The sequence below is a fragment of the Neoarius graeffei genome, chromosome 4, assembly GCF_027579695.1.
Source record: "Neoarius graeffei isolate fNeoGra1 chromosome 4, fNeoGra1.pri, whole genome shotgun sequence".
NCBI classification, from domain to species: domain Eukaryota; kingdom Metazoa; phylum Chordata; class Actinopteri; order Siluriformes; family Ariidae; genus Neoarius; species Neoarius graeffei.
The window spans coordinates 103,366,167-103,388,152 of record NC_083572.1 but is presented as its reverse complement, the minus strand read 5'-3'; the positions used below and the strand labels follow the sequence as shown (position 1 = coordinate 103,388,152).

General features: G+C 42.8%; 1 protein-coding gene across 1 annotated transcript in view; it reads left to right on the top strand.

The window, feature by feature from the left end:
* The window catches only part of gorasp2 (golgi reassembly stacking protein 2), a 33,784-nt gene extending 15,846 nt beyond the window's left edge, over positions 1-17,938 (top strand). The window contains exons 3-10 of the mRNA XM_060920099.1: positions 2,726-2,929; positions 3,517-3,603; positions 5,170-5,300; positions 10,394-10,526; positions 10,712-10,835; positions 10,941-11,027; positions 14,206-14,337; positions 16,498-17,938. Coding sequence (XP_060776082.1) covers positions 2,726-2,929; positions 3,517-3,603; positions 5,170-5,300; positions 10,394-10,526; positions 10,712-10,835; positions 10,941-11,027; positions 14,206-14,337; positions 16,498-16,835 — 1,236 coding nt within the window. The 3' untranslated portion in view covers positions 16,836-17,938. The remainder of the gene's footprint in view (positions 1-2,725; positions 2,930-3,516; positions 3,604-5,169; positions 5,301-10,393; positions 10,527-10,711; positions 10,836-10,940; positions 11,028-14,205; positions 14,338-16,497) is intronic.
* Positions 17,939-21,986: the final 4,048 nt, after the last annotated feature.

The window sequence follows — 21,986 nt, the reverse complement described above, 5'->3', positions numbered from 1 at the left end:
CTGCGCGTGATTTTTGTGACAGCAGACATTTACTTCCAGGCAAGACTTGGAGTTCTGACAGCTAGATTTCATCAAATAAATCAAGGTAAGATTTTCAGTCAGCTATCCTGACGATAGAAATTTTTGACGATAGAAACATTGAGAATATATTTGTGCATTCATATTTAAATTTTTCTGGAGGAAAACTGTCGTAAGTTGAGATAAATCAGAGCCACTTGCGACCCTTTCAGCCGACAGGCCATTTCAATGTGTTATTTCCCCGCGAAAGTGACACAGTCGTGTCTATCGTCACTGTTCTGACAATTATTGTTGATTATTTCAATTTTGAAAATAAATTTTATCTTTTTTATTTCAATATTTTATTTGGTTCTAGTGATGAGGTATTTAATATTATTACTAAATTTGTCAGATTAATAATGTAAGAAACAGTTTTGTTGCTATTGTCATCTAGAGCGTCTGTCAGAATATGATGTAGACGTTAGTTTGTCTGTCAGGTTTTGATGATGGAAACTGATGTGTTTCTATTGTCATTTAGCATGTCTGTCATGTCAGGCTTTTATTAATTAGTTACCAGGACTACTGTCCTAAAATTTACTGTGAATGTCCAAGACCCCAAATGCTACTAGAAAAACTTAATAGAATGATCAAAATAATCAATTCAGCAATTTAAGGAGATGGGACTTAACTGGCCTCTGTTATGGTAGAATCTGCCTTAAAGCAGCTCTCCGAACGCATCAAGAGTTCGCATGGGGAAACTGCGTAAAGCTAGCAGTGCTCGGAAGGATTAGCATAGCGGCGCAGCGAGACGATGGACACCGCGTTGCTGTAAGAAGGCACAATGAAGAGGTCGATTAAAAACAGTCATATAATTTTGTGGTGCTTCTGAACTAGCAATGCGGAGACATGATGAAAGTGATTCTCACACACACACACACACACACACTGTTGATTTGTGTGTGTGTCTGTAATAACTTGAGTATTGTATTGTTTTTGATACCGTTCCTTTCCAAAGCATAAATGGAGCCTAATAAAGCTGTAAATTGTTAATTTACTTTATCTGTGAAACTGCTGATTTTGAGAAGAAAATTAAATTATTATTGTGGAATTGTCATACTGGGCAGGGAAATCTATTGGCACACACCAGCACTACCAAGAAAACTTTTTCACCAGCCGCCACTGCTCGGCTAGTAAGGTTTTAGACGTCTTTAGTCAGAATGACTGACTGTTTTTACCGTTGTTAAATTGGTTCTGGTTCTTGCCCCGTGACGATTATTATTATTTTAAAAATATTTCTTCCCATGTCTTTTATGGTTTCTTAAAGGAACAGTCCACCGTACTTCCATAATGAAATATGTTGTTCTCTGAATTGAGACGAGCTGCTCCGTACCTCTCCGAGCTTTGCGCGACCTCCCAGTCAGTCAGACGCGCTGTCACTCCTGTTAGCAATGTAGCTAGGCTCAGTGTGGCCAGTGGTATTTTTTGGGGCTGTAGTTAGATGCGACCAAACTCTTCCGCGTTTTTCCTGTTTACATAGGTTTATATGACCAGTGATATGAAACAAGTTCAGTTACACAAATTGAAACGTAGCGATTTTCTATGCTATGGAAAGTCCGCACTATAATGACAGGCGTACTAACACCTTCTGCGCGCTTCGGCAGCGCATTGATACCTTCACTCGGAGTTGTACCTTTTTTTTTTTTTTTTTTTTTTTTTTTTAAGACCGGGCGGATGGACCAGGGCATTCGCCCGCCTGGCCGTGCCCGACGAGGAGCGCTCTCGGCCGGCTTGGGAGGCAGACGGCAGCCCCTCCTGGAAGTGTGGTTTTACCATGGGCCTCATGCGGAAAAATGACAAAGTCCCAATTTTACCATGGGGCTCGAGTTATACCTTTTTTTTTTTTTTTTTTTTTTTTAAAAAGACAGGGCGGACGGACCAGGGCATTCGCCCACCTGGCCGTGCCCGAAGAGGAGTGAAGGTATCAATGTGCTGTTGAAGTGTGCAGAAAGTGTTAGTACGCCTGTCATTATAGTGTGGACTTTCCATAGCATAGAAAATCGCTACGTTTCAATTTGTGTAACTGAACTTGTTTCATATCACTGGTCATATAAACCTATGTAAACAGGAAAAACGCGGAAGAGTTTGGTCGCATCTAACTACAGCCCCAAAAAATACCATTGGCCATACTGAGCCTAGCTACATTGCTAACAGGAGTGACAGCGCGTCTGACTGACTGGGAGGTCGCGCAAAGCTCGGACAGGTACGGAGCAGCTCGTCTCAATTCAGATAAGAGCATATTTCATTATGGAAGCACGGTGGACTGTTCCTTTAAAGCTGAAATGTTTCAGAAAAGCCGAATTTCTCAGCCTTTTTTTTTTTTTTTTTTTTCTTCCCCCAGAATTCAGTCACAGTGACGCCTTACAGGACTTCCTAGACCACCGCATACACGCAATAATCAATCACTTTCCTAAACCCCAGGAACAGTTAATCCTTCAGCGTTAAAAAACTTTGAGTCAGTGGCAGTTCAAATCTTCCAGTCGTTAGCGCTGAACCTCGCCCTCAGAGCCACGTCTGCTCTCGATTAAACACCCTGTCAGCGAGGAGCGTTTACGCCGGGGTTCCCCCCCCCCCCCCCCCCCCGAAAAATAACGATCCTTAGTAGGCAGAGGTGTTAGTGACTGGAGCGTTACTGTAACTTCATGACTGTGTGTGGTGGTGTTGTTTTTAGAACAAGGACAACGATACGCTGAAGGATCTGCTGAAGGCCAACGTGGAGAAGCCGGTGAAGATGCTGGTGTACAGCAGTAAGACGCTGGAGCTGCGCGAGGCCACGGTCACTCCCAGTAACATGTGGGGCGGTCAGGGGCTCCTGGGGGTCAGCATCCGCTTCTGCAGCTTCGAGGGAGCCAACGAGAACGTGTGGCACGTCCTGGTGAGCAGCTGAAGTGTGTGTGTGTGTGTGTGTGGGTGGATCAGAAGTTTAGCACTGACGTTATTCAGCCCTGAGTGAGATTTGGGACGCAGCCTTTGTAGACCTCAGTGATCGGACTGGTTTAACAGGACAGCAGTGGATGACTGCATTCGTTCAAACTCTCTCGTGTGTTCTCTCATTCCTTCTCTGCCCATCTGTCTGTCTCACTTTTGGTCCTTCTTTTAACTGCCCTGTCTGTCTCTCTTGTGCCTGCCTTGTTCTTGTTCTCTTGCTCAGTCTGTCTGCCTTTTTCTTTTCCATGCTGTCTGTCTGTCTCTCACTTGTTCTGGCTTTCTGTTTCTCTCGCCCACCCTGTTTTGTCTGTCTGTTTCGCACTCAGTCTTTCTGCCTGCTTCTTGCCACCCTGTCTGTCTGCCTTTTTTTTTTTTTTTTTGTCTTTTCCCCGTCTGCATCTTTGATGCTTATTCCCAGCCTTCCTCTCTCATTTTCCCTCCATCCTTTTCCTGTTTTCTCATTTCCTGATTTCCCCCCCCCCCCCCCCCCCCCCTCTCTCTCTAACAATCTGTCTCACTCTCTCTCCTCCTCAGGAAATAGAGCCGAACTCTCCGGCTGCTATAGCAGGACTGAGGCCACATGCCGATTACATCATCGGGGCAGACACGGTCATGAACGAGGTCTGTGTGTGTGCCTGCATGTGCTGTCCTTCATATAAGACTTTATCTTGCTTTCCAATTTGTGTGTGTGTGTGTATTCCATGAAATCCAGTCATACATGAGCTGATAGTTGATGAGGCGAGCCATGTACAACGAGATTGAGTGGAATAACTGTTTTATTCTATCTATATTCACTGGATTGTGAGGTGTTTTTTTATATATATATATATATATATATATATATATATATATATATATATATATATATATATGTATATATATATGTATGTGTGTGTATATGTATGAATGAGTGATTCCACGCTTATGGGGACATGAACTTATTTTTAAAAATTCACCTAAAACCATTTTTTTTTTACCATCAGGTCACAAAACATGTAATCTTTAATGAATGATATGTTAAAAGATAACTTGAATTTTCTGAGATGTAATAAAAACATTTATATGCCAAAGTCAGAACGTAACAGAAGTGTTGTGGACATATAGATTCTCAATTTTAACAATGTAGAATTACTTTTTGAAACATAGGAAGGTGATGTTTTAGCAAATATAATTAATAAACATGTGTAGTAGAATAAACATACACATTCTTTCAATAAGATTAACATGGTATATAGCTAGATTGTAATTAATTTGTAACAGACGCGAGATGGACAATCGTAACAGAAGTAATGGAACAGACATCATTTTGGAACTCATAGGCTTGACTTTGGCATATAAATGTTTTTATTACATCTCAGAAAATTAAAGTTATCTTTTAACATATCATTCATTAAAGATTACATGTTTTGTGACCTGATGGTAAAAAAAGAAATGGTTTTAGGTGAATAAGTTCATGTCCCCATTTCAGTACCCATAAGCGTGGAATCACTCATATACACCAAAACGTCCAACGATCATTTCTGCTTAGGCGGATGACTTGACCTATCGATGGCGGCACGAGTTGACTTTTTTTGTAGAAAGCGTTGTCTTGCTGTCGTGCCGAGGTATAGAATAGCTTTAGACATTATTTAATTCTTTCTTGGACGTTTTCAGTTCTGTAACTTTCAAACTGCTTTAAGCTTTTGAACCAGTCTAAAAAAAAAAAAAAGCAAATGTTAATACTTGAAGAATGCAAACAAACCGGTGAAATGACAGGAGCAATTTGTGAAAAATGCGATGATGATAAAATAGAAAAAAAAAAAAAAGAGATGCATTCTTACCATCAAATACTTTTCATTCCATATTTCGTTCCTTTTTTGGGGGGGGGGGGGGGGTTGTGTTTCAGGTAGTTTTTTTTTTTTTTTTTTTTTTTTAAATTTATTTAGTCCTCGGTTGGTTCAGCAACACGCTCTGCCATTTTGTTTTTCTCTACTTGTGGTCTATGAGCTGATATCCTAGTAGTAGAGTAGCCAATCGGAGCATGCGATTGCTCATATCCAGTGAATGTGGGTGGAATAAGATGCACACTATAGGAGTATGTATGAGTTAGAAATGTCAGTTTGTAACACTGAAGCTACTTATTGCTCTGCATAGCTGATGTTTGGTGTGTATTATGAATTCGTGTGTGTGTGTGTTCTCTCTCCTCAGTCTGAGGACTTGTTCTCGTTGATAGAGACCCATGAGGGTAAAGGACTGAAGCTGTACGTTTATAACACAGACACGGACAGCTGCAGAGAAGTCGTCATAACCCCCAACAGCGCCTGGGGCGGAGAGGGCAGGTGTGTGTGTGTGTGAGAATGAATGTGTGTGAGGCATCAGTAGTGAGTAATAAATGTAGAGGTTGTAAAGATTGCACAATAGTGAAGTGTGTGTACAGTACAAATAGAAACAGGATGTCTGAGACGGAAGTGTAAATCTGTCCATCACAGCACGGTGTACAGTTCCTGGCTTTACATCGACACGTCTTGCAGGCTGCGTTTAGTAACCGGATGCCTCCGATATCACCTGCTGGAGGAAGTGGATCTGATGAACTGCAGCGAAATGGACTTCAGATTTCCTCGATCCATTTTGGATTGTGTAATATAATTTACACCAAGGTGTTAGATTTCAGATGTTCCTTTATCAAGTAACACATGCTGAACTTTTTTTTTTTTTTAAATCCACATTTAATACTTCTGTTCAGCAGTACAGTGTTGGATTTCATCACCTGTTCTGGACATGCTGTACCTTTTCTTGAACCATTTTCCACCCAGGAACCTTAACTGCATCGAGATCTGTGTACGCTGTATGGTCAAAGGTTTCTAGACACCTGACCATCACTGCCATCGTCACGTGGGGGGAGTACGTCCCATGGAGAAAATTTTTTTTTTTTTTTTTTTTTTCCCCCCCCCAACAAGCAGTCGTTTCACCCTTTGCATCCAGCACCCACTCGAACAAAACAAGAAGGAAAGTAGAATCGTTTCTTCAACAAAAACAGTAGATGTAGTATTCTTCTGTAGTGAAAGTAAGTCCACCTACCCTTGCCTTCAGAAGCTAGTCTAGAGCCAATGATTTTCCTTTTCAAAATCTGGCTTTTTCCGCTTCGGACAATGAAAAATCCCGTTTCACGATTTCAGTTCAAAATTGTTCTGTTTGGCTCCAATTTAGTAATTCTGGCTGGCATAATTTTACTTGGGTTTCAAAGTATTGCATCTCTAAACACAAATGGTCCCTTGCATGATGAAGTCATTCATTAAAAAATATATAAAATAAAACAATTACACTGACAGTAGGCTGATAAATTGCATTAATAAAAAAAAAAATGTAAAAGTGGGATCACAGATTGAGGCGACTCAAAATACTTTACTTGGCCTACTGATAACAGATAAATCAAGAAACTAGGATCACCGTTAACTAAAAACCCTTTTCATATACAATATATATGCAATATAATAGCATGTATAATCTGAGAGTACTGATAAATTAATATTCAGTAATACTTACTGAGCCTGTAATGACTACTCGTAACTGACTGTTTAAAAATGACTCTATATCCATCTTTTTCTAGTACACAACAAACTCATGAAACCGTTTCCTAACAAAACACAGAACAGACTAGAATAGTTTAACTTGGATTGTAAGGACAGTCCTGAATATTCCTTGCAGATCAGTCACTGAGCGCTCTGAGGACCTAGAAACGCTGCTCGGTATCGTCGTTATGATGGAGCATCATAAGTTGTTTAGTGTTGATCTCCGTGAGACTGAATCTTCTGTCATTTAGATGTTTATACACGGAAAAGGAGCGCTCAACATCCACACTCGCCACTGGCAACCATATGGCGTCCTTGGCCACCAGAGCATTCGTTTCTTTTTCGCGGTCGCCATTCTGGTTGCGACACGGGGAGCGAATCTGTAAACGAGCAGCTCATTGGCTGGCTAGGTGTGCCACAAGCCAATCACAATCACCGACAAGGCTGCCTTGACCGGAAAGGCATGCCTGCTTGGGCGTTAGCGGCAGTTACGCAGAAGCCTTCTGTGGCACTAAAGGCCTCTGCATGCTCTTGCGATAAGGCTTTCGCAGATAGCTTTTCGCAGACAGTTGTAATTTATCGTTGAGCGGGGAGTAATAGGCGTGCGCGATGTTATTCACCGCCACAACGCAAGGGGGCGCGAAATCGCTCGGAGTAGTTGGTGGGTGTGGTTAGTGGAGTGTTTATCTATGATACTGTTTACCTAGATGTCCTTATAATGACTAGAACTGGAGTCGTATAGATGTACATACTTCCTCGATCAACCGCTCTTTGTGCTGCTTCATCTTCGCTTGTGTTTTTTAAAAATGGCGGTCGTGAAAACAAACCAAACCAGGAAAGTAGGGAAGCGGAAGTGCGTGTACAGCGGATGTAGAGTGGACTAATCAGAGCCCTCTTGTCTGTGACGCTGTCTGCGGTGGTCAAAAATCCGTTTCACTATAAAAATTCCGTAATTTCCATCCGTTTTCCGCGATCGTGGAAAGTCATTGGCCCTACTAGTCTTAACAGAAATAACTTCTTGTAGGTGTTTTGTCCACTAGTCTCTGATATTGGCTTGAAATTTTTGATCGCTCTTCCATGCAAGAGTCCTTCAGTTGCAAGATGTTTGAGGGTTTTCTTGCATGTCCTGCTCTTTTCAAATCTCCCCAGAACATTTCAACAGGGTTCGAATCCACGCTTTGACTCGGCCGTTCCGTTTCGTCTTTTTGTGCCGCTCCTTGGTGGATTTGCTTATCTTGTTGAAAAGTCCACCTCTGGTTCAACTTCGTTATCTTCAAGCACTCTTTGATGTGCTTCAGGATTCATAGTTGAATCAGTGAACGCACACTTGCCGTTCCCTGAGGCAGTGAATCAACCCCAAACCATAGCCTTTCCTCCACCATGGTGCTTCAGTTGGAATGAGGTTCTTCTCCTGAAAAGCCATCTTTGGTCTGCGCCACGTGTGTGCTCTTACTGTGACCAAACAACTCCAATCTTTGCTTCATCTGTCTAGAGCACGTTCTACCACAAGGCCTGGTGTTTGCCTGCATGTTCATTGGCAAACTGTAGTCTTGCTTTTGGACGGCAAAGGCAAGTTAAATTTGTCCAACCTCTTTCTGGTTGTAGATGCAAGACATGCAGTACCTGCAGATCCAGTCATGAAATTTTGGGGGTCTTGGAGGTTTCTTTAGCGTCAGTCTGCTTGTGGGCTGAATCTACTTCCAGTTCTGGTCAAATTGGCAGCTGGTTGAAATCCATGCCACTTGTAGATGATTTTCCTTACAGTGAAATGACACTTATTTCTAGTAATTTAGAGATCTTTTTAAATCCTGTACCAAGTTCATAGACATCTACAATGTTGGTTTTCCTAAGGTCCTTTGAGGGTGCTTTTAGATCTTGGCGTGATGGCACACCATACACTTCGATAGCAAAGGGAACACTAGACCCTAGACTGACGGACTTATCCTCTTCGCTCCCACAGGAGCATAAGGTCTCCACAAGATCCCTCCATCTGGCACGGTCCCAGCTGAGACCTGGAGTGAGGCTGAAACCATAAACTTTCCTCCACCATGGTGCTTCACAGTTGGTATGAAGTGGTTCTTCTCCTGAAAAGCCGTCTTTTGGTCTGCACCACGTGTGTGTGTACTCTTACTGTGACCAAACAACTCAATCTTTGCTTCATCTGTCTAGAGCATGTTCTACCACAAGGCCTGGTGTTTGCCTGCATGTTCATTGGCAAACTGTAGTCTTGCTTTAATGATGCTTTTGGACAGCAAAGGCTTTTTCCTGGCAGGTCAACCTCTTTCTGGTTGTAGATGCAAGACATGCAGTACCTGCAGATCCAGTCATGAAATTTTGGGGGTCTTGGAGGTTTCTTTAGTGTCAAACAGTCTGGGATCACCTGGAGTAAGGCCTTGGTCTCAGCCTCGCTCCAGGTGATCCCAGTTTGCTTAAGTTCTGCTTTGACTGTCCTTTGCTGGGTGTTCCTTGGCCTGCCCTTTGGTCTCTTGCCTTGCAGGGTCCATCGCAGTCCAACCTTCGCAGTGCTTGTCTGTGGCGTCCTCAGCACATGTCCTAGCCATCGAAGTCGTCTGTGCTGTATTTCACTGACTATGCAAGTGGCCTGGCTGAGCTGTCTTTGTTGGGCCAAAATATTCTGTTTATCCTCCTGAGACACCCACAGTGGAAACTGGATGGTGTTTCAATGTCCAACTTGGTGACTCTCCAGCATTCACTCCCGTATAGACCCTAGATGTCATTTTTAAAGAAGACGGGTTCCACTTGCACCTCTACCTGCAGGAGGTTCTAATCTGGAACATCTCATTATCTCTAGCCGCTTTATCCTGTTCTACAGGGTTGCAGGCAAGCTGGAGCCTATCCCAGCTGACTGTAGGTGAGAGGCGGGGTACACCCTGGACAAGTCGCCAGGTCATCACAGGGCTGACACATAGACACGGACAACCATTCACATTCACACCTACGGTCAATTTAGAGTCACCAGTTAACCTAACCTGCATGTCTTTGGACTGTGGGGGAAACCGGAGCACCCGGAGGAAACCCACGCGGACACGGGGAGAACATGCAAACTCCGCACAGAAAGGCCCTCGCCGGCCACGGGGCTCGAACCCGGACCTTCTTGCTGTGAGGCGACAGCGCTAACCACTACACCACCGTGCCACCCAATCTGGAACATCTGGGTCTAATTTTATGGACTTGAATATCTGGGTGCACTTACTTTGATGAACAACTACAGAATAACAAATGTTATGCCGTTTGTTGGAGTGTATTGCCTTTATCTGTAGGTATTGTATCGGTGAGGGTGAGATGCTTGCTTATTTAAATGTTGAAGTCTACAGTTCCCATGGGATGTACTTTTTTTTTTTCCACACGACCGTACTGTATGTGCACATCCAGCTTTAGTCCTGCTTTGCTGCTCCACTCTTCTGGAAAGGCTTTCCACTCGATATTAAGGCTTGGCTGTATGGATTTGTGTTCATTCAGCTGGAAGATCAGGCAGTGGGTGGAGTCAGTGTGTTTTCGTTCAGTCAGAGCTCTGTGCAGGACACTCGAGTTCTTCCACTCCAGCCTTCATGGAGTTTGCTTTGTGCGCAGGAGCATTGTCATGCTGGAACGGGTTTGGGTCTCTTGGCTCCAGTGAAGCTCTCGTGTACAAAGACGTTGTATGCGTTTAGCTTTCCGGCAACAGTTTGGGGAAGAAACACGTGGGTGTGATGGTCAGGTGGCCACATGATTTTGTCCGCAGCGTGTAATAATTCTTCCTTGTATGAAAGTAATAAAATAAGCCTGGTTTCCTTTCACAGTCTGAGACACTAGCTATGCAATGACATCATTTTATTTATTTAATTTTATTTTCCCCCTCTCAGTCTGGGCTGTGGTATTGGATACGGTTACCTGCACAGGATTCCCACTCGACCGTTCGAGGAGGGGAAGAAGATCAGCTTCCCCACACACCCTCCCAGTGCGCCGGCGAGCCCGCTGAAGGACGGCTTCACTGAGGTTCAACCTTCATTTCTCATGTGCCATTTTATTTATTTATTTATTTCAAAGCAACATGGTTCTGTGTACAGTAAAGTCACATCACTGGCCCAGCAGAAGTGTGTGTGTGTGTGTGTGTGTGTGAGAGAGAGAGAGAGCACACTTGTAATATTTCTGATCTGTTCCTTGTCTGTGTTGGATCTCAGGTTCAGCTCTCTGCGGTAACCCCGCCTCCTGTTACACTGCCTGCCCCCACTGGACTTGAGGATAGCCTGTCTGGGCTGTCAATCAGTTCAGCTCCTCCCACTGTGCCCAGTGAGCTTCAGACAGGTGTGGTTTCCTCCCTCCTCCTTTTCTGCCAAGTAGTGCACCACCGTGTTCATTTCTGCATTTGGTTACATCCCTAATGTCGTCATCGTTGTGGTGGTGTTTCAGGTGTGCCCACAGTCCCTCTGCTGCCCACTCAGGTCACACCAGCCGTGGGCACTCTGCCCTCAGTCAACCCTGCCACTACGCTACCAGGTAAAAAAAACACACACACAACACATGCCGTGTTGGAAATCGCTCACTCGTTCACTACTCCCTATATAGGGAATTACTGTATAGAGGACTATATAGTGAGCTCATTGGTAAAATGGGGGAAAAAAACGCTTTCGGACACGACCCTGTCCCGCTGGTATTTACGTCATTACCGTCGCACAATTAAAACGTGCCGGATCAGTCGGCTGGTGGGTTTTTAAAATAATAAATACATGCATGCGTTTTTGTGATAAATCCATATTCTACTGAGCGCATTTCCCACATTAATCAATACAAAGCACCTGCAGCTTTCAGTTCTTTTAAATCAAGGCTGAATACTTTCTTCTTTGACGCTGCCTTTTATTAAATCACATTTGAGACTTTGATTTCTTTCAGCACGACCGCAATGCATGATAGGATATATTGCTTTGGTTAGTGACCGTCGGTCGTACATTACTTTGTGGGATACCCTCCCCCACAAATCTGTCCCTCTGAGTTACATGTCGGTCCTGGGATCGAGACGCTGACCTGCCTGATCCATCCTGGTGCCCTGTGTCTGGTTGGAGTCTCATCGCATCGCTCCTGTAGAGGGCGGCCCCATGTGGACAGTTGGAGGTCGCGCCTGGAGGACGCTCTGGACTCTTGCAGTGGTGCTTTGGGGGCTGCGGTTGACTTGCTGACTTTGGGATTGCAGTTGTCGTGGGTGGTTTTGCGCTCAGGTTTCTGTCAGTGGGGGGTTTATAGCATCAACGAAGCTGACTTTATGTCAGGACTGTTAATGTTATAGTCATGTTGTCTGTTGTTGCCCAGATGAGGATGGGTTCCCTTTTGAGTCTGGTTCCTCTCGAGGTTTCTCCCTCATGTCGTCTGAGGGAGTTTTTCCTTGCCACCGTCGCCACAGGCTTGCTCATTGGGGATAAAATTAGCTCATGTTTTAAGTCGTTCAAATTCTGTAAAGCTGCTTTGCGACAATGTTTATTGTTAAAAGCGCTATACAAATAAACTTGATACTTTAAGTTTATTTGTACAGCACTACAAAATGGCGTCCTCTATATAGTGAGTAGGGAGCGGTTTCGGGGACAGGTTGTCTGTTCTACGCCTCCTCACTCGTACGTTAACATGGTGTTTCACGGCCCATAATTCGCTAATTAATAAGAGACATGAGGCAAAGTTGGAGGTGGCGGAGTTGCGGATGATAAGGTTTGCGATGGGAGGTCGGACAGGATAAGGAACGAGCACATCAGAGGGACAGACAGCACATGTGGAGAGTTTGGGAATGAAGCTAAGAGAGATGAGACTGAGAAGACATGCTTGAAGGAGAATGTTGAGGATGGAGCTGCCAGGCACACGAAAACGAGGAAGGCCAAATGGATGTGGTGAGAGAGGACATGAAAGTGGTAGAGAAGGATGCGGAAGACGGGGAGCAACGGAGATGAAAGATCCGCTGTGGCGACCCTTAATTAGGAGCAGCCAGAAGAAGGAGGAACTTGGATCGGTTTACATTATGCAATCTCAGTAGGAATAGCCATGCTAGTTATACTTATGTATTGAACAAGATAATGGAAATGAAGGCATAAAGATCATTAGTGTATTTGTATGCAAGAATCATTACCTTAATTTAATGCAAAAAAATTTATTTTTCTTGGGAACTGAAGTTAAAGTTTAGTTTTTTGCCTTTTTGGTGGCGATCTTTCAATCATTCTTTAGTTGACATTCAAAGAATAAATTGCAAAAAAAAACAAGCTGGAGGTTTTTATTTTAAATATTGAACTCAACCAATACTAAAATGAAATAAATAGTATAATGTAACAACAAAATAATAATAAAATAAAATATCATAATTGGATGTAAGAAACCACTTAAGGTAACACCAAGGCAACTAACAATAATGAAAAGCATTACCCTAATTGGTGCAAAGCCTGCATGCCCTATCAGAACATTTAATTCTGCGTGGCTTCCTGAAAAAAACCTCCAGTGCCCTATCGTAAGGGAAGTCATTGGGTTCGGGACCATTTATGGAGATTCGTAAGCAGGCTGCCAGGTGTTCCCCATGGAGCCTATTCCTGAGGTCTGTTTTAATCTATGGATAAAGTACAGTTTCTTCATCAAAGCACTAAAAATTTCCACTACATCAAAAAAATATACAAAGGAATACTGAATTTCTGTGCTTACCCTATTCATAGCTGAGAAATCCCACTCGCAATTCTACTTCGCCAATAAAGCTCATAAAGATGTTTCTTAAAATATTCATATTTTATGCTTCAGATAGCATCAACTAGGCATCCCTGCAAGTATAACATTTTATTTAGGCTAGTGGGAATCCTTATTGTGAATGTCAAGCCATTATTAATAACTTGCATGAATGCTGAAGCGGGATAAACGGGATAATGCAATAAGGCCGGTTCCTCGCGTCAAGCTGCTACTGTATGCATCAAAATTGGTTTACAGCCTGACTCGGGGATGTCCGTTTCCTGTAAGCCAGGAAGGCTGTGATAAAGCTCATCACGAGCACGACGTAGGCTACCTTTTAAAATAAGGGGTCGGAAGGCGAATCGGGAAGGCTGCGTTATTTTTAATTAGCCTAACAGGCCTACCTGCAGTCCGGGTATATGCGCACCGGCAGGCCTGTGGACACGCCTCTCCGTGTGTGTGTGTGCGCGTGAACGAGAAGAAAGAGCACTATGAATGAACAGAACAATACGCAACGGAAATTTTTTTTTTTTTTTTCCTTAAATCGCAAGTCTGATTGTGTGGCGATAGGAATCCATTGTGTGGCGCTGTGCAACACAATGGTCTATGTATGGGAAACCCTGGAACATGTAATCAGACTCTGATGGTCAGTATTCATATCTTGGTATTGATATCGAGTTAGTTATGTGGTACTGATTCTCATATTCTGAGTCATGAGTGCTGAATCTCCTGTTCCTCAGAATCAGACGGAATACTCTATAGGACGTCTTACCGTTAATAATGCACTGGCAGAGAAGGCGTGGCTTAATCGCGTTTTGTTGCTGTATGTTAACACTGAAGGCATTTTGTGGTTTTCGGAACTCTTGTCTACAACAACGCACATGTAACAGTGGGGATTTTTTTTTTTTTTTTTTTTAAAAACTGTTGTGTGTTTTGAGTTGCAGTGGGCTTGGCCATAATTAAATGAACGTTAACCATGGCTCTGTTTCAGGGTTAATGCCGTTACCTGCTGGCCTTCCCCCGCTGCCCAGCCTGCCGAACCTCCCCAACCTGAACCTCCCCCTCCCAGACCTCAGCGGAGTCTCGTTAATGGGAATCCCCGGCCTTCCTGCTTCCACCACAGGTACACACAGCACATCACTCGCTTCTGTTTCCACTAAACCTTTTTGTTTTTCATACGAGGTACGCTGCTACGGGTCATCACTCCAAAACTTGTTTTCCCCACCAAAAAAAACAGCGTAATATGAGAGTTGTCATATGACTGGGTTATTATTGGACACTATCTGGAAGCCACGCCCCCTTCCTCCTTTTGTTGGCAATCGTTCAAACTAAAGCATTGAAAAATGCGCCAACGCAGCGCTCTTGATTTGTGTTCGGGGGATGGAATGGAGAATGATGTGATTTGCACTCGATAATGTCAAAAATATAAAATCCGATATATACGAGTAAGCATCAGTTAACTATAGGTTAGGGATTTTTAAAAAGGGTGAGGATGGTCCCCTGCAGGACCCCTGCGCGTTACAGAGCATTTGGACCTGAACAAACGGTTAAAGGAGAACTGAAGGAATTTTTTTTTTTTTTTTTTAAATGATAATTCTATTTATCTCAGATTTATTAAATATCGGAATGCGTTTTTGATCGCTATTTTGTCGCCGCTATAGCAAGTTTAGTGTTTGAAATGCGCTCTGTAATATATCAGTCCATATGTCAAAGCAACGGCCGTAAACAAGATTCGTTGAGACCTGTGCGAGACATCGTAGGACGGAAGTAAAACGTACAGCGGAAATCAAAGTGACCAACGTCGTCAAAAGACGCACGCGCCCTCTTTCGAATGCTGATGTAATCAAGCCGGAAGTTTTGTTTGTTTTGATAGCAATCAGGAAAGCTTGGAAAAAAAAGTAGGCAGTAATCGTCATTTAAACTCATTTTTGTGCAATACTTCGTTTGGGGAAACAGTTTTCAAAATGGCGGCGCTGACACTTCACGTTTCGAAGTCTCGCACAAGTCTCGTGAAGATCGCACGGATAAGCGACGCCCGCCGTGGACCAAACGCACTAAATTCAACACGGCTAAAAACCGAATAGACCGATAAGTATAATATTTAATTGCCAATACGAGTCACGATATAAGGTTACTAAAACCGAAAACATCATTGAATAACACGTTAAGAAATGAAGCAAGTTTAAAAACGACTTCAGTTCCTCTTTAAATGAGTTGTATTTAAGTCTTCATGTTTATTTTTGGAACAGTTTTTATAATAGAATTTTTTTTTTTTTTTTAAACAAGTAGCGATATAAATGGTTCATATGAACCATTTTGAAGTTCTAATTGAGTTATTGTTCTAATTAGTCAGATGGCTTGCTTGTTGTTCCTGTAATGTTGTCGCTCCGCTGCTCAGCACTGCTCCGATTCGTGTGTCCAGGTGAAGTTCAGTAGTCGACTGACTGCTCGTTTGAAATTATGTAAAAAAAAAAAAGTCATTTACTCTGGCTAGCTCACTTGTTTTTACAAAGTGAGGTCATATTCCGAGATTATTGCGCTAAGAATATTTGAAACATAACGTTGGCTAATTTAATGAGTGTCTGGAGACATCGCTCGCTTTTTTTGGGGGGGAGGAATCATGTCCTCCATCTTTTGCTGCTTGGGGGGGTTTCTGACATTGCTAGCTGTTTGAATCGAATCATTTTTGAGCACACGAGAGAAGAGCGAAGTAAATGGGGAACCAGCAGCTTGCGTGGGGGTGGTATGTTTCCGCATGGTCCTAGTGCCTGCATCTCTGCTGTTTTTGAGCAGGCGCTCTTTCCGCATGGTCCTAGTGCCTGCATCTTCTCCTGTTTTTGTGGGTTTTTCCTCTCTTGTCCCTTTTTAATGGTGCGAGTGGGCGGGTTCCCGTTTGGGGTGGCACCCCTTATATAATGGTAGGGGAAACGCTTATTAATTTCAGTTGGACAAAAATGGCACTTTTTATTTGAAGGGTGGCGGCTGAATTTTTACGGGGGGGGAGGCACAAGTGATCATTTTAATTAAAAAAAAAAAAAAGCATAGGTGTAAATTTTTCTATTGTCTGTTTGATTCAAAATGGATGAGCACCAGCTTTCCCCACCTCAAGCAGCTAGAGGTTACCATGAAACCGTGTGTAAATGCACACACACACTTCAGTTCCTACATTAGAGAAGCAGCTTGGAAAAGTCTGTCTGTCTGTCTGGGGAAAACATGCCGTTTTGTCTTGTATGTCCTCATCCTTGGTACATCAATCTGGACCTGAGGTTTGTGTTTTCTGCAGGTTTGCCGTCTCTGCCTCCTCTCGCCACCCTCCCTCCTCTCAACCTGCCCGGCATGACCCCGATTCCCGGCATGCCTGGCGTTTTGCCCTCCACACTTCCCTCTACTCTACCCACGATGCCTAGCATGTCCCTTCCCTCCGACCTCGTTCCACCCGTCGTCCCCATGGCAACCTCATCCCTGACACCCAATCAGACACCGGCGCTCATCCTGGACACTACGCCGAACCCCGCTGCTGTGACCGAGGCACCCGTAGAGACTCCAGTCATTACAGCGACGAGCACACGCGAGACAACGGAGACGAGTGCACATGTCCAGGTCACTGCAGAGTCGTCATAACAACCAGGCTTTTTAATCTGCATCCTAAAACAGGCCTGTCTCTCTCTCTCTCTCGCCCTCCCTCCCCATATATATATATATCTCTTCCCCTCTCTCTCTCTCTCTCTCTCTCTCTCTCTCTCTCTCTCTGATCCTGTCTCAGAAAATGTATTTATTCAGTCTATAAAAGATCCAGCAGGCAGAAACGAGGACACACTGAGAAGGACGAGGACGGACAGTATGACGGGTGCATGCGGTAAAAGAGCGGGGTTTTAAAAACAGACAAATCCAGAGGGGCCTGCTGTTAATATTATTAACGATAAGAAAATGGAGTTGTTTATTCCACTAGAATAAATCAGTCGTTAGGCTTTAAGCGTTTTCACAGTATTCTATCTGCAGCGCTCCGCCCCCCCCGCCGTCACTGTTCGCAAACCTGAATATTACGCTCCGTCTATAAGAACGATCAAGGATACAAAGCATACACGTGTGCTTGTGATCTTAGAACACGATCTAATAATAAAACCTGGATTTTAAGAGTTTCAGTCTGTAGAGCGATGCTTTAGAATACTATTAACATCAAACGAATAGCTTATATCGCGTACTAGGAATTACCCAAGAGGATAAAATCTTGATTTTGTAAATTGTATAATAATTCCAGTGTAGACACAGATAGATATCTAGATCTAAAATACAAAAACATGGAGCCTCTCTGGATTTTCTTTCTATTCCATCTCTCTCTCGGAGCTTCAGACCTTTTTTTTTTCTCTCTTTTCGGTTCTCCAACAGTAAGGTTACTGAAGTTATGGTATCACTAAAGCCGGTGTATGTTGTTACCCATCACATGTATGAATTGTATGTTTCCCTTGTTGTTGTGATTTAGACTTTTTATTTGAATGGTGAATTGGGTGGGGGAGAGTGTGTGAGTGTGTGTGAGGGAGAGTGAGAGAGAAAGTGTGTCCTCTCCCTCTCGGTGAGCTCTTTCTGCTGATTAGATTAACACACGCGTACAGAAACTCATGCACACTATATAAACAGTGAGTACGGGGAAATGATTGAGCTTGTGTAGAACTGAAAACTTGTGACAAAAGCACACAAGCAATAAAGTACCTGAGATTTTACAGTAAGGCTGTGTGTGTGTGTCGTTGTTGAGCTTTGACTACATATCCCACAATTCCTTCCACCAGACTGGGACAGAGCATTTTCTGTATAAACCATAGATCAAGTGTGATAGTTTAAAGGTGCAGTAAGTGATTTGATTTAAAAAAAAAAAAAAACTCAGCTAGGGCTGCAGTAAAGTATATTTAACTGGCTGAGAAATTCCCTTTGGAAAACTGACTTCTAGCCTGGAATGCTGTTATTGGCTCGCCCGGGACGGAGTCCACCAGGGGGCGAGGTTTTGTTTTCGGTGGGGTTTTTTTGTTTTTGTTTGTTAGCAATATTACGGGAAAACGGCTGGACCAGTCTTCATGAAACTTTCAGGATGGACGGGTATTAGTCTCAAATAGAACCTCCAACATTTTGAGTCATCTGATCAACATCACCACAAAGATCAAAATCATTTTTGGTGCAAATGGTGTCCCAAATCACTCCCTACTCACTACATAGTGGACTATATAGTCAGGCCGCCATTTTGTAGCGCTGTCCGAATGTATACTGAGCATTATTACACCCTATGTACACAGTGGTGCTTGAAAGTTTGTGAACCCTTTAGAATGTTCTATATTTCTGCATAAATATGACCTAAAACATCAGATTTTCAGACAAGTCCTAAAAGTAGATAGAGAACCCAGTTAAACAAATGAGGCAAAATATTATACTTGGTCATTTATTGAGGAAAATGATCCAATATTACATATCTGTGAGTGGCAAAAGTATGTGAACCTTTGCTTTCAATTTTAGCCCGTTACTCTGTACAGAACAGCTTCAACTCTGGGATGTTGGTGGGTTTCCTCACATGAACTGCTCGCTTCAGGTCCTTCCACAACATTTCGATTGGATTAAGGTCAGGACTTTGACTTGGCCATTCCAAAACATTAACTTTATTCTTCTTTAACCATTCTTTGGTAGAACGACTTGTGTGCTTAGGGTTGTTGTCTTGCTGCATGACCCACCTTCTCTTGAGATTCAGTTCATGGACAGATGTCCTGACATTTTCCTTTAGAATTTGCTGGTATAATTCAGAATTCATTGTTCCATCAATGATGGCAAGCCGTCCTGGCCCAGATGCAGCAAAACAGGTCCAAACCATGATACTACCACCACCATGTTTCACAGATGGGATAAGGTTCTTATGCTGGAATGCAGTGTTTTCCTTTCTCCAAACATAACGCTTATCATTTAAACCAAAAAGTTCTATTTTGGTCTCATCTGTCCACAAAACATTTTTCCAATAGCCTTCTGGCTTGTCCATGTGATCTTTAGCAAACTGCAGATGAGCAGCAATGTTCTTTTTGGAGAGCAGTGGCTTTCTCCTTGCAACCCTGCCATGCACACCATTGTTGTTCAGTGTTCTCCTGATGGTGGACTCATGAACATTAGCCAATGTGAGAGAGGCCTTCAGTTGCTTAGAAATTATCCTGGGGTCCTTTGTGACCTCGCCGACTATTGCACGCCTCGCTCTTGGAGTGATCTTTGTTGGTCGACCACTCCTGGGGAGGGTAACAATGGTCTTGAATTTCCTCCATTTGTACACAATCTGTCTGACTGTGGATTGGTGGAGTCCAAACTCTTTAGAGATGGTTTTGTAACCTTTTCCAGCCTGATGAGCATCAACAACACTTTTTCTGAGGTCCTCAGAGATCTCCTTTGTTCGTGCCATGATGCACTTCCACAAACATGTGTTGTGAAGATCAGACTTTGATAGATCCCTGTTCTTTAAATAAAACAGGGTGCCCACTCACACCTGATTGTCGTCCCATTGATTGAAAACACCTGACTCTAATTTCACCTTCAAATTAACTGCTAATCTTAGAGGTTCACATACTTTTGCCACTCACAGATATGTAATAATGGATCATTTGTTTAACTGGGTTCTCTTTATCTACTTTTAGGACTTGTGTGAAAATCGATGATGTTTTAGGTCATATTTATGCAGAAAAATAGACAATTCTAAAGGGTTCACAAACTTTCAAGCACCACTGTAGTGGACTCAAATTATCTCACAGTGCATCATGAAAAATAGTGCTGTCAGGCAAAGAAGGGGGGAGAAATAAAAGGCCACGGCAAAGAAATGTTATCGTTTGATTAATGAGCTCACTATATAGTCCTATATTGTAAGTCCCTATATAGTGAGTAGGGCGTAGTGAACGAGTGAGTGATTTAGGACACAGTGTTTGTAACCAATCAGCACTTATCCTGATCAAGTTTGATTACCCATTCTTTTTTTTTTGATGAACTTTGGAACCAATCGGAACCAGAAACGAAATAAGAGGAACCACGAAGTTATAACGAAGTATTGGAAGATAATTGGCAGATAAAAAGGTAAACGAAATTCACCTCGTGGTGTGCTGAGGCTACTGATTCAATATCGAGTAAGCGGTGTTTTATTTTAAGAAAATTTACCTTTTGATTCTCACAGCTTTTTGTTTGGTCCTTCTGAAAGGTCAAAAAAACTTTTTTAAGCTTTTTGGCAGATATTTAGTGTCTTTACATTTACGAAACAAAATGTTATTAGTATTCGTGACCTTGAAAGAACAGAGACCACACTTGTGAGATTGAATCAGTTGTTAACACTAAAATAAGTGCTCCTGGGTGAGGTTTGTTTGACCTGGCAACCCTTATTTAATAGATGCTACACTTTTACAGTAAACCCTAGAAGTGGAGTTTTATCAACATGGCTAATTCACTTTTTAAATTCAGGATTTTATCGTTGTGAGAAACTGTTTAGCCTCTTCAAGTTCACCTAATGACCTTTGAGCCTCGAGTACATCCGTATCTTAGCTATGGTGTGATGCTGGGGAGACCGGGGATGGTTGTAACAAAGGGATAGCTGTAACAGCATCACTTTCACCATGATCAGTTTCATCCCTCCCTCCATCCCTGACCTTGGATGTGAATTTCCATGGCTGGCTGTGTGAAGTGTATAATTTTACAGCAAAAATATTAATTTGCAGGTAGTTTTTTTTTGTTTGTTTGTTATTTTGGGGGGCGGGGCTAAGTCTATATTTTGATTCGTACTGGAATACTGTAGGAGTTTGAATTAAGTAACTTGTACTAGATTAAAGAGCAGGTTCTTGGGTAAAACGTGAGGCATCTAATCTATGCTAATTTCAAACCGGCGTGCTGGTACAGTTAGCTAAACGATGATTGACGGCTGGAGATGGTTGTAACGCCTCATAAGAAAGTGTTACAACTGTCCCTGTAATTCCAACTCGCGCAGAAGACGACTTTTGCACTGTCTGTCGAGCTCTTTGGAAATTCCAACGCCAAAGAAAAGCGGATCAGGTGTGTAAACTGCAAGTTCTGGGCCCATGAAAACTACACCACTGGTAGACCTGCAGTTATGATCAGAAGTTTGCATACAGTGACATGAACGTCATCTTGGATCTGAATGTCATGGCAAAATTTGGGCTTTTAGTAATTTCTTTGAACTGTTCTTTGGCTGTGGCAGAATGATTGTACAGCATTTTTTTAAATTGAACACTAGAATTTGGTGCACAAGTTTTAATTTTCTTCGGGTTTTCTGAAATCATCACAGGGTCAAAATTTCCATGCGCTCACTTAGATGATTAACTCAGAGGTGCTGGAACTTCCAAAATGTCTCTTTTCTTGCCAAGGCCGAGGTGTCTCAACTTCCTGTTAGTGATCATGACTGACTACAGCTGGTAGCTTCTCTGTGCCTTCATAAAAAGGGTTTGTTTACAGCACTCATTGGATTGACCAACACACAGTAAAATGAGAGTCCAAGGAGCTCAGTGCAGATCTGAGAAACAGGATTGCAGATAGATGTCTCTTGGAGCCATTTCTAAACAACTGCAAATTCCAAGATCAGTTCAAACAATTGTATGTAAGTTATTGTGAGGTGTAGTCACTTTACCAAGCCACTTTGCTTCAAGAAAACCCAAACTGTCACCCTCCGCTCAAAGGAAATTGGTTTGGATGGTCAGAACAACCTGGGAACCACCATGGCACAGCCCTGCCATGAACTGGAAGCTGATGGATAACTGTCTACAG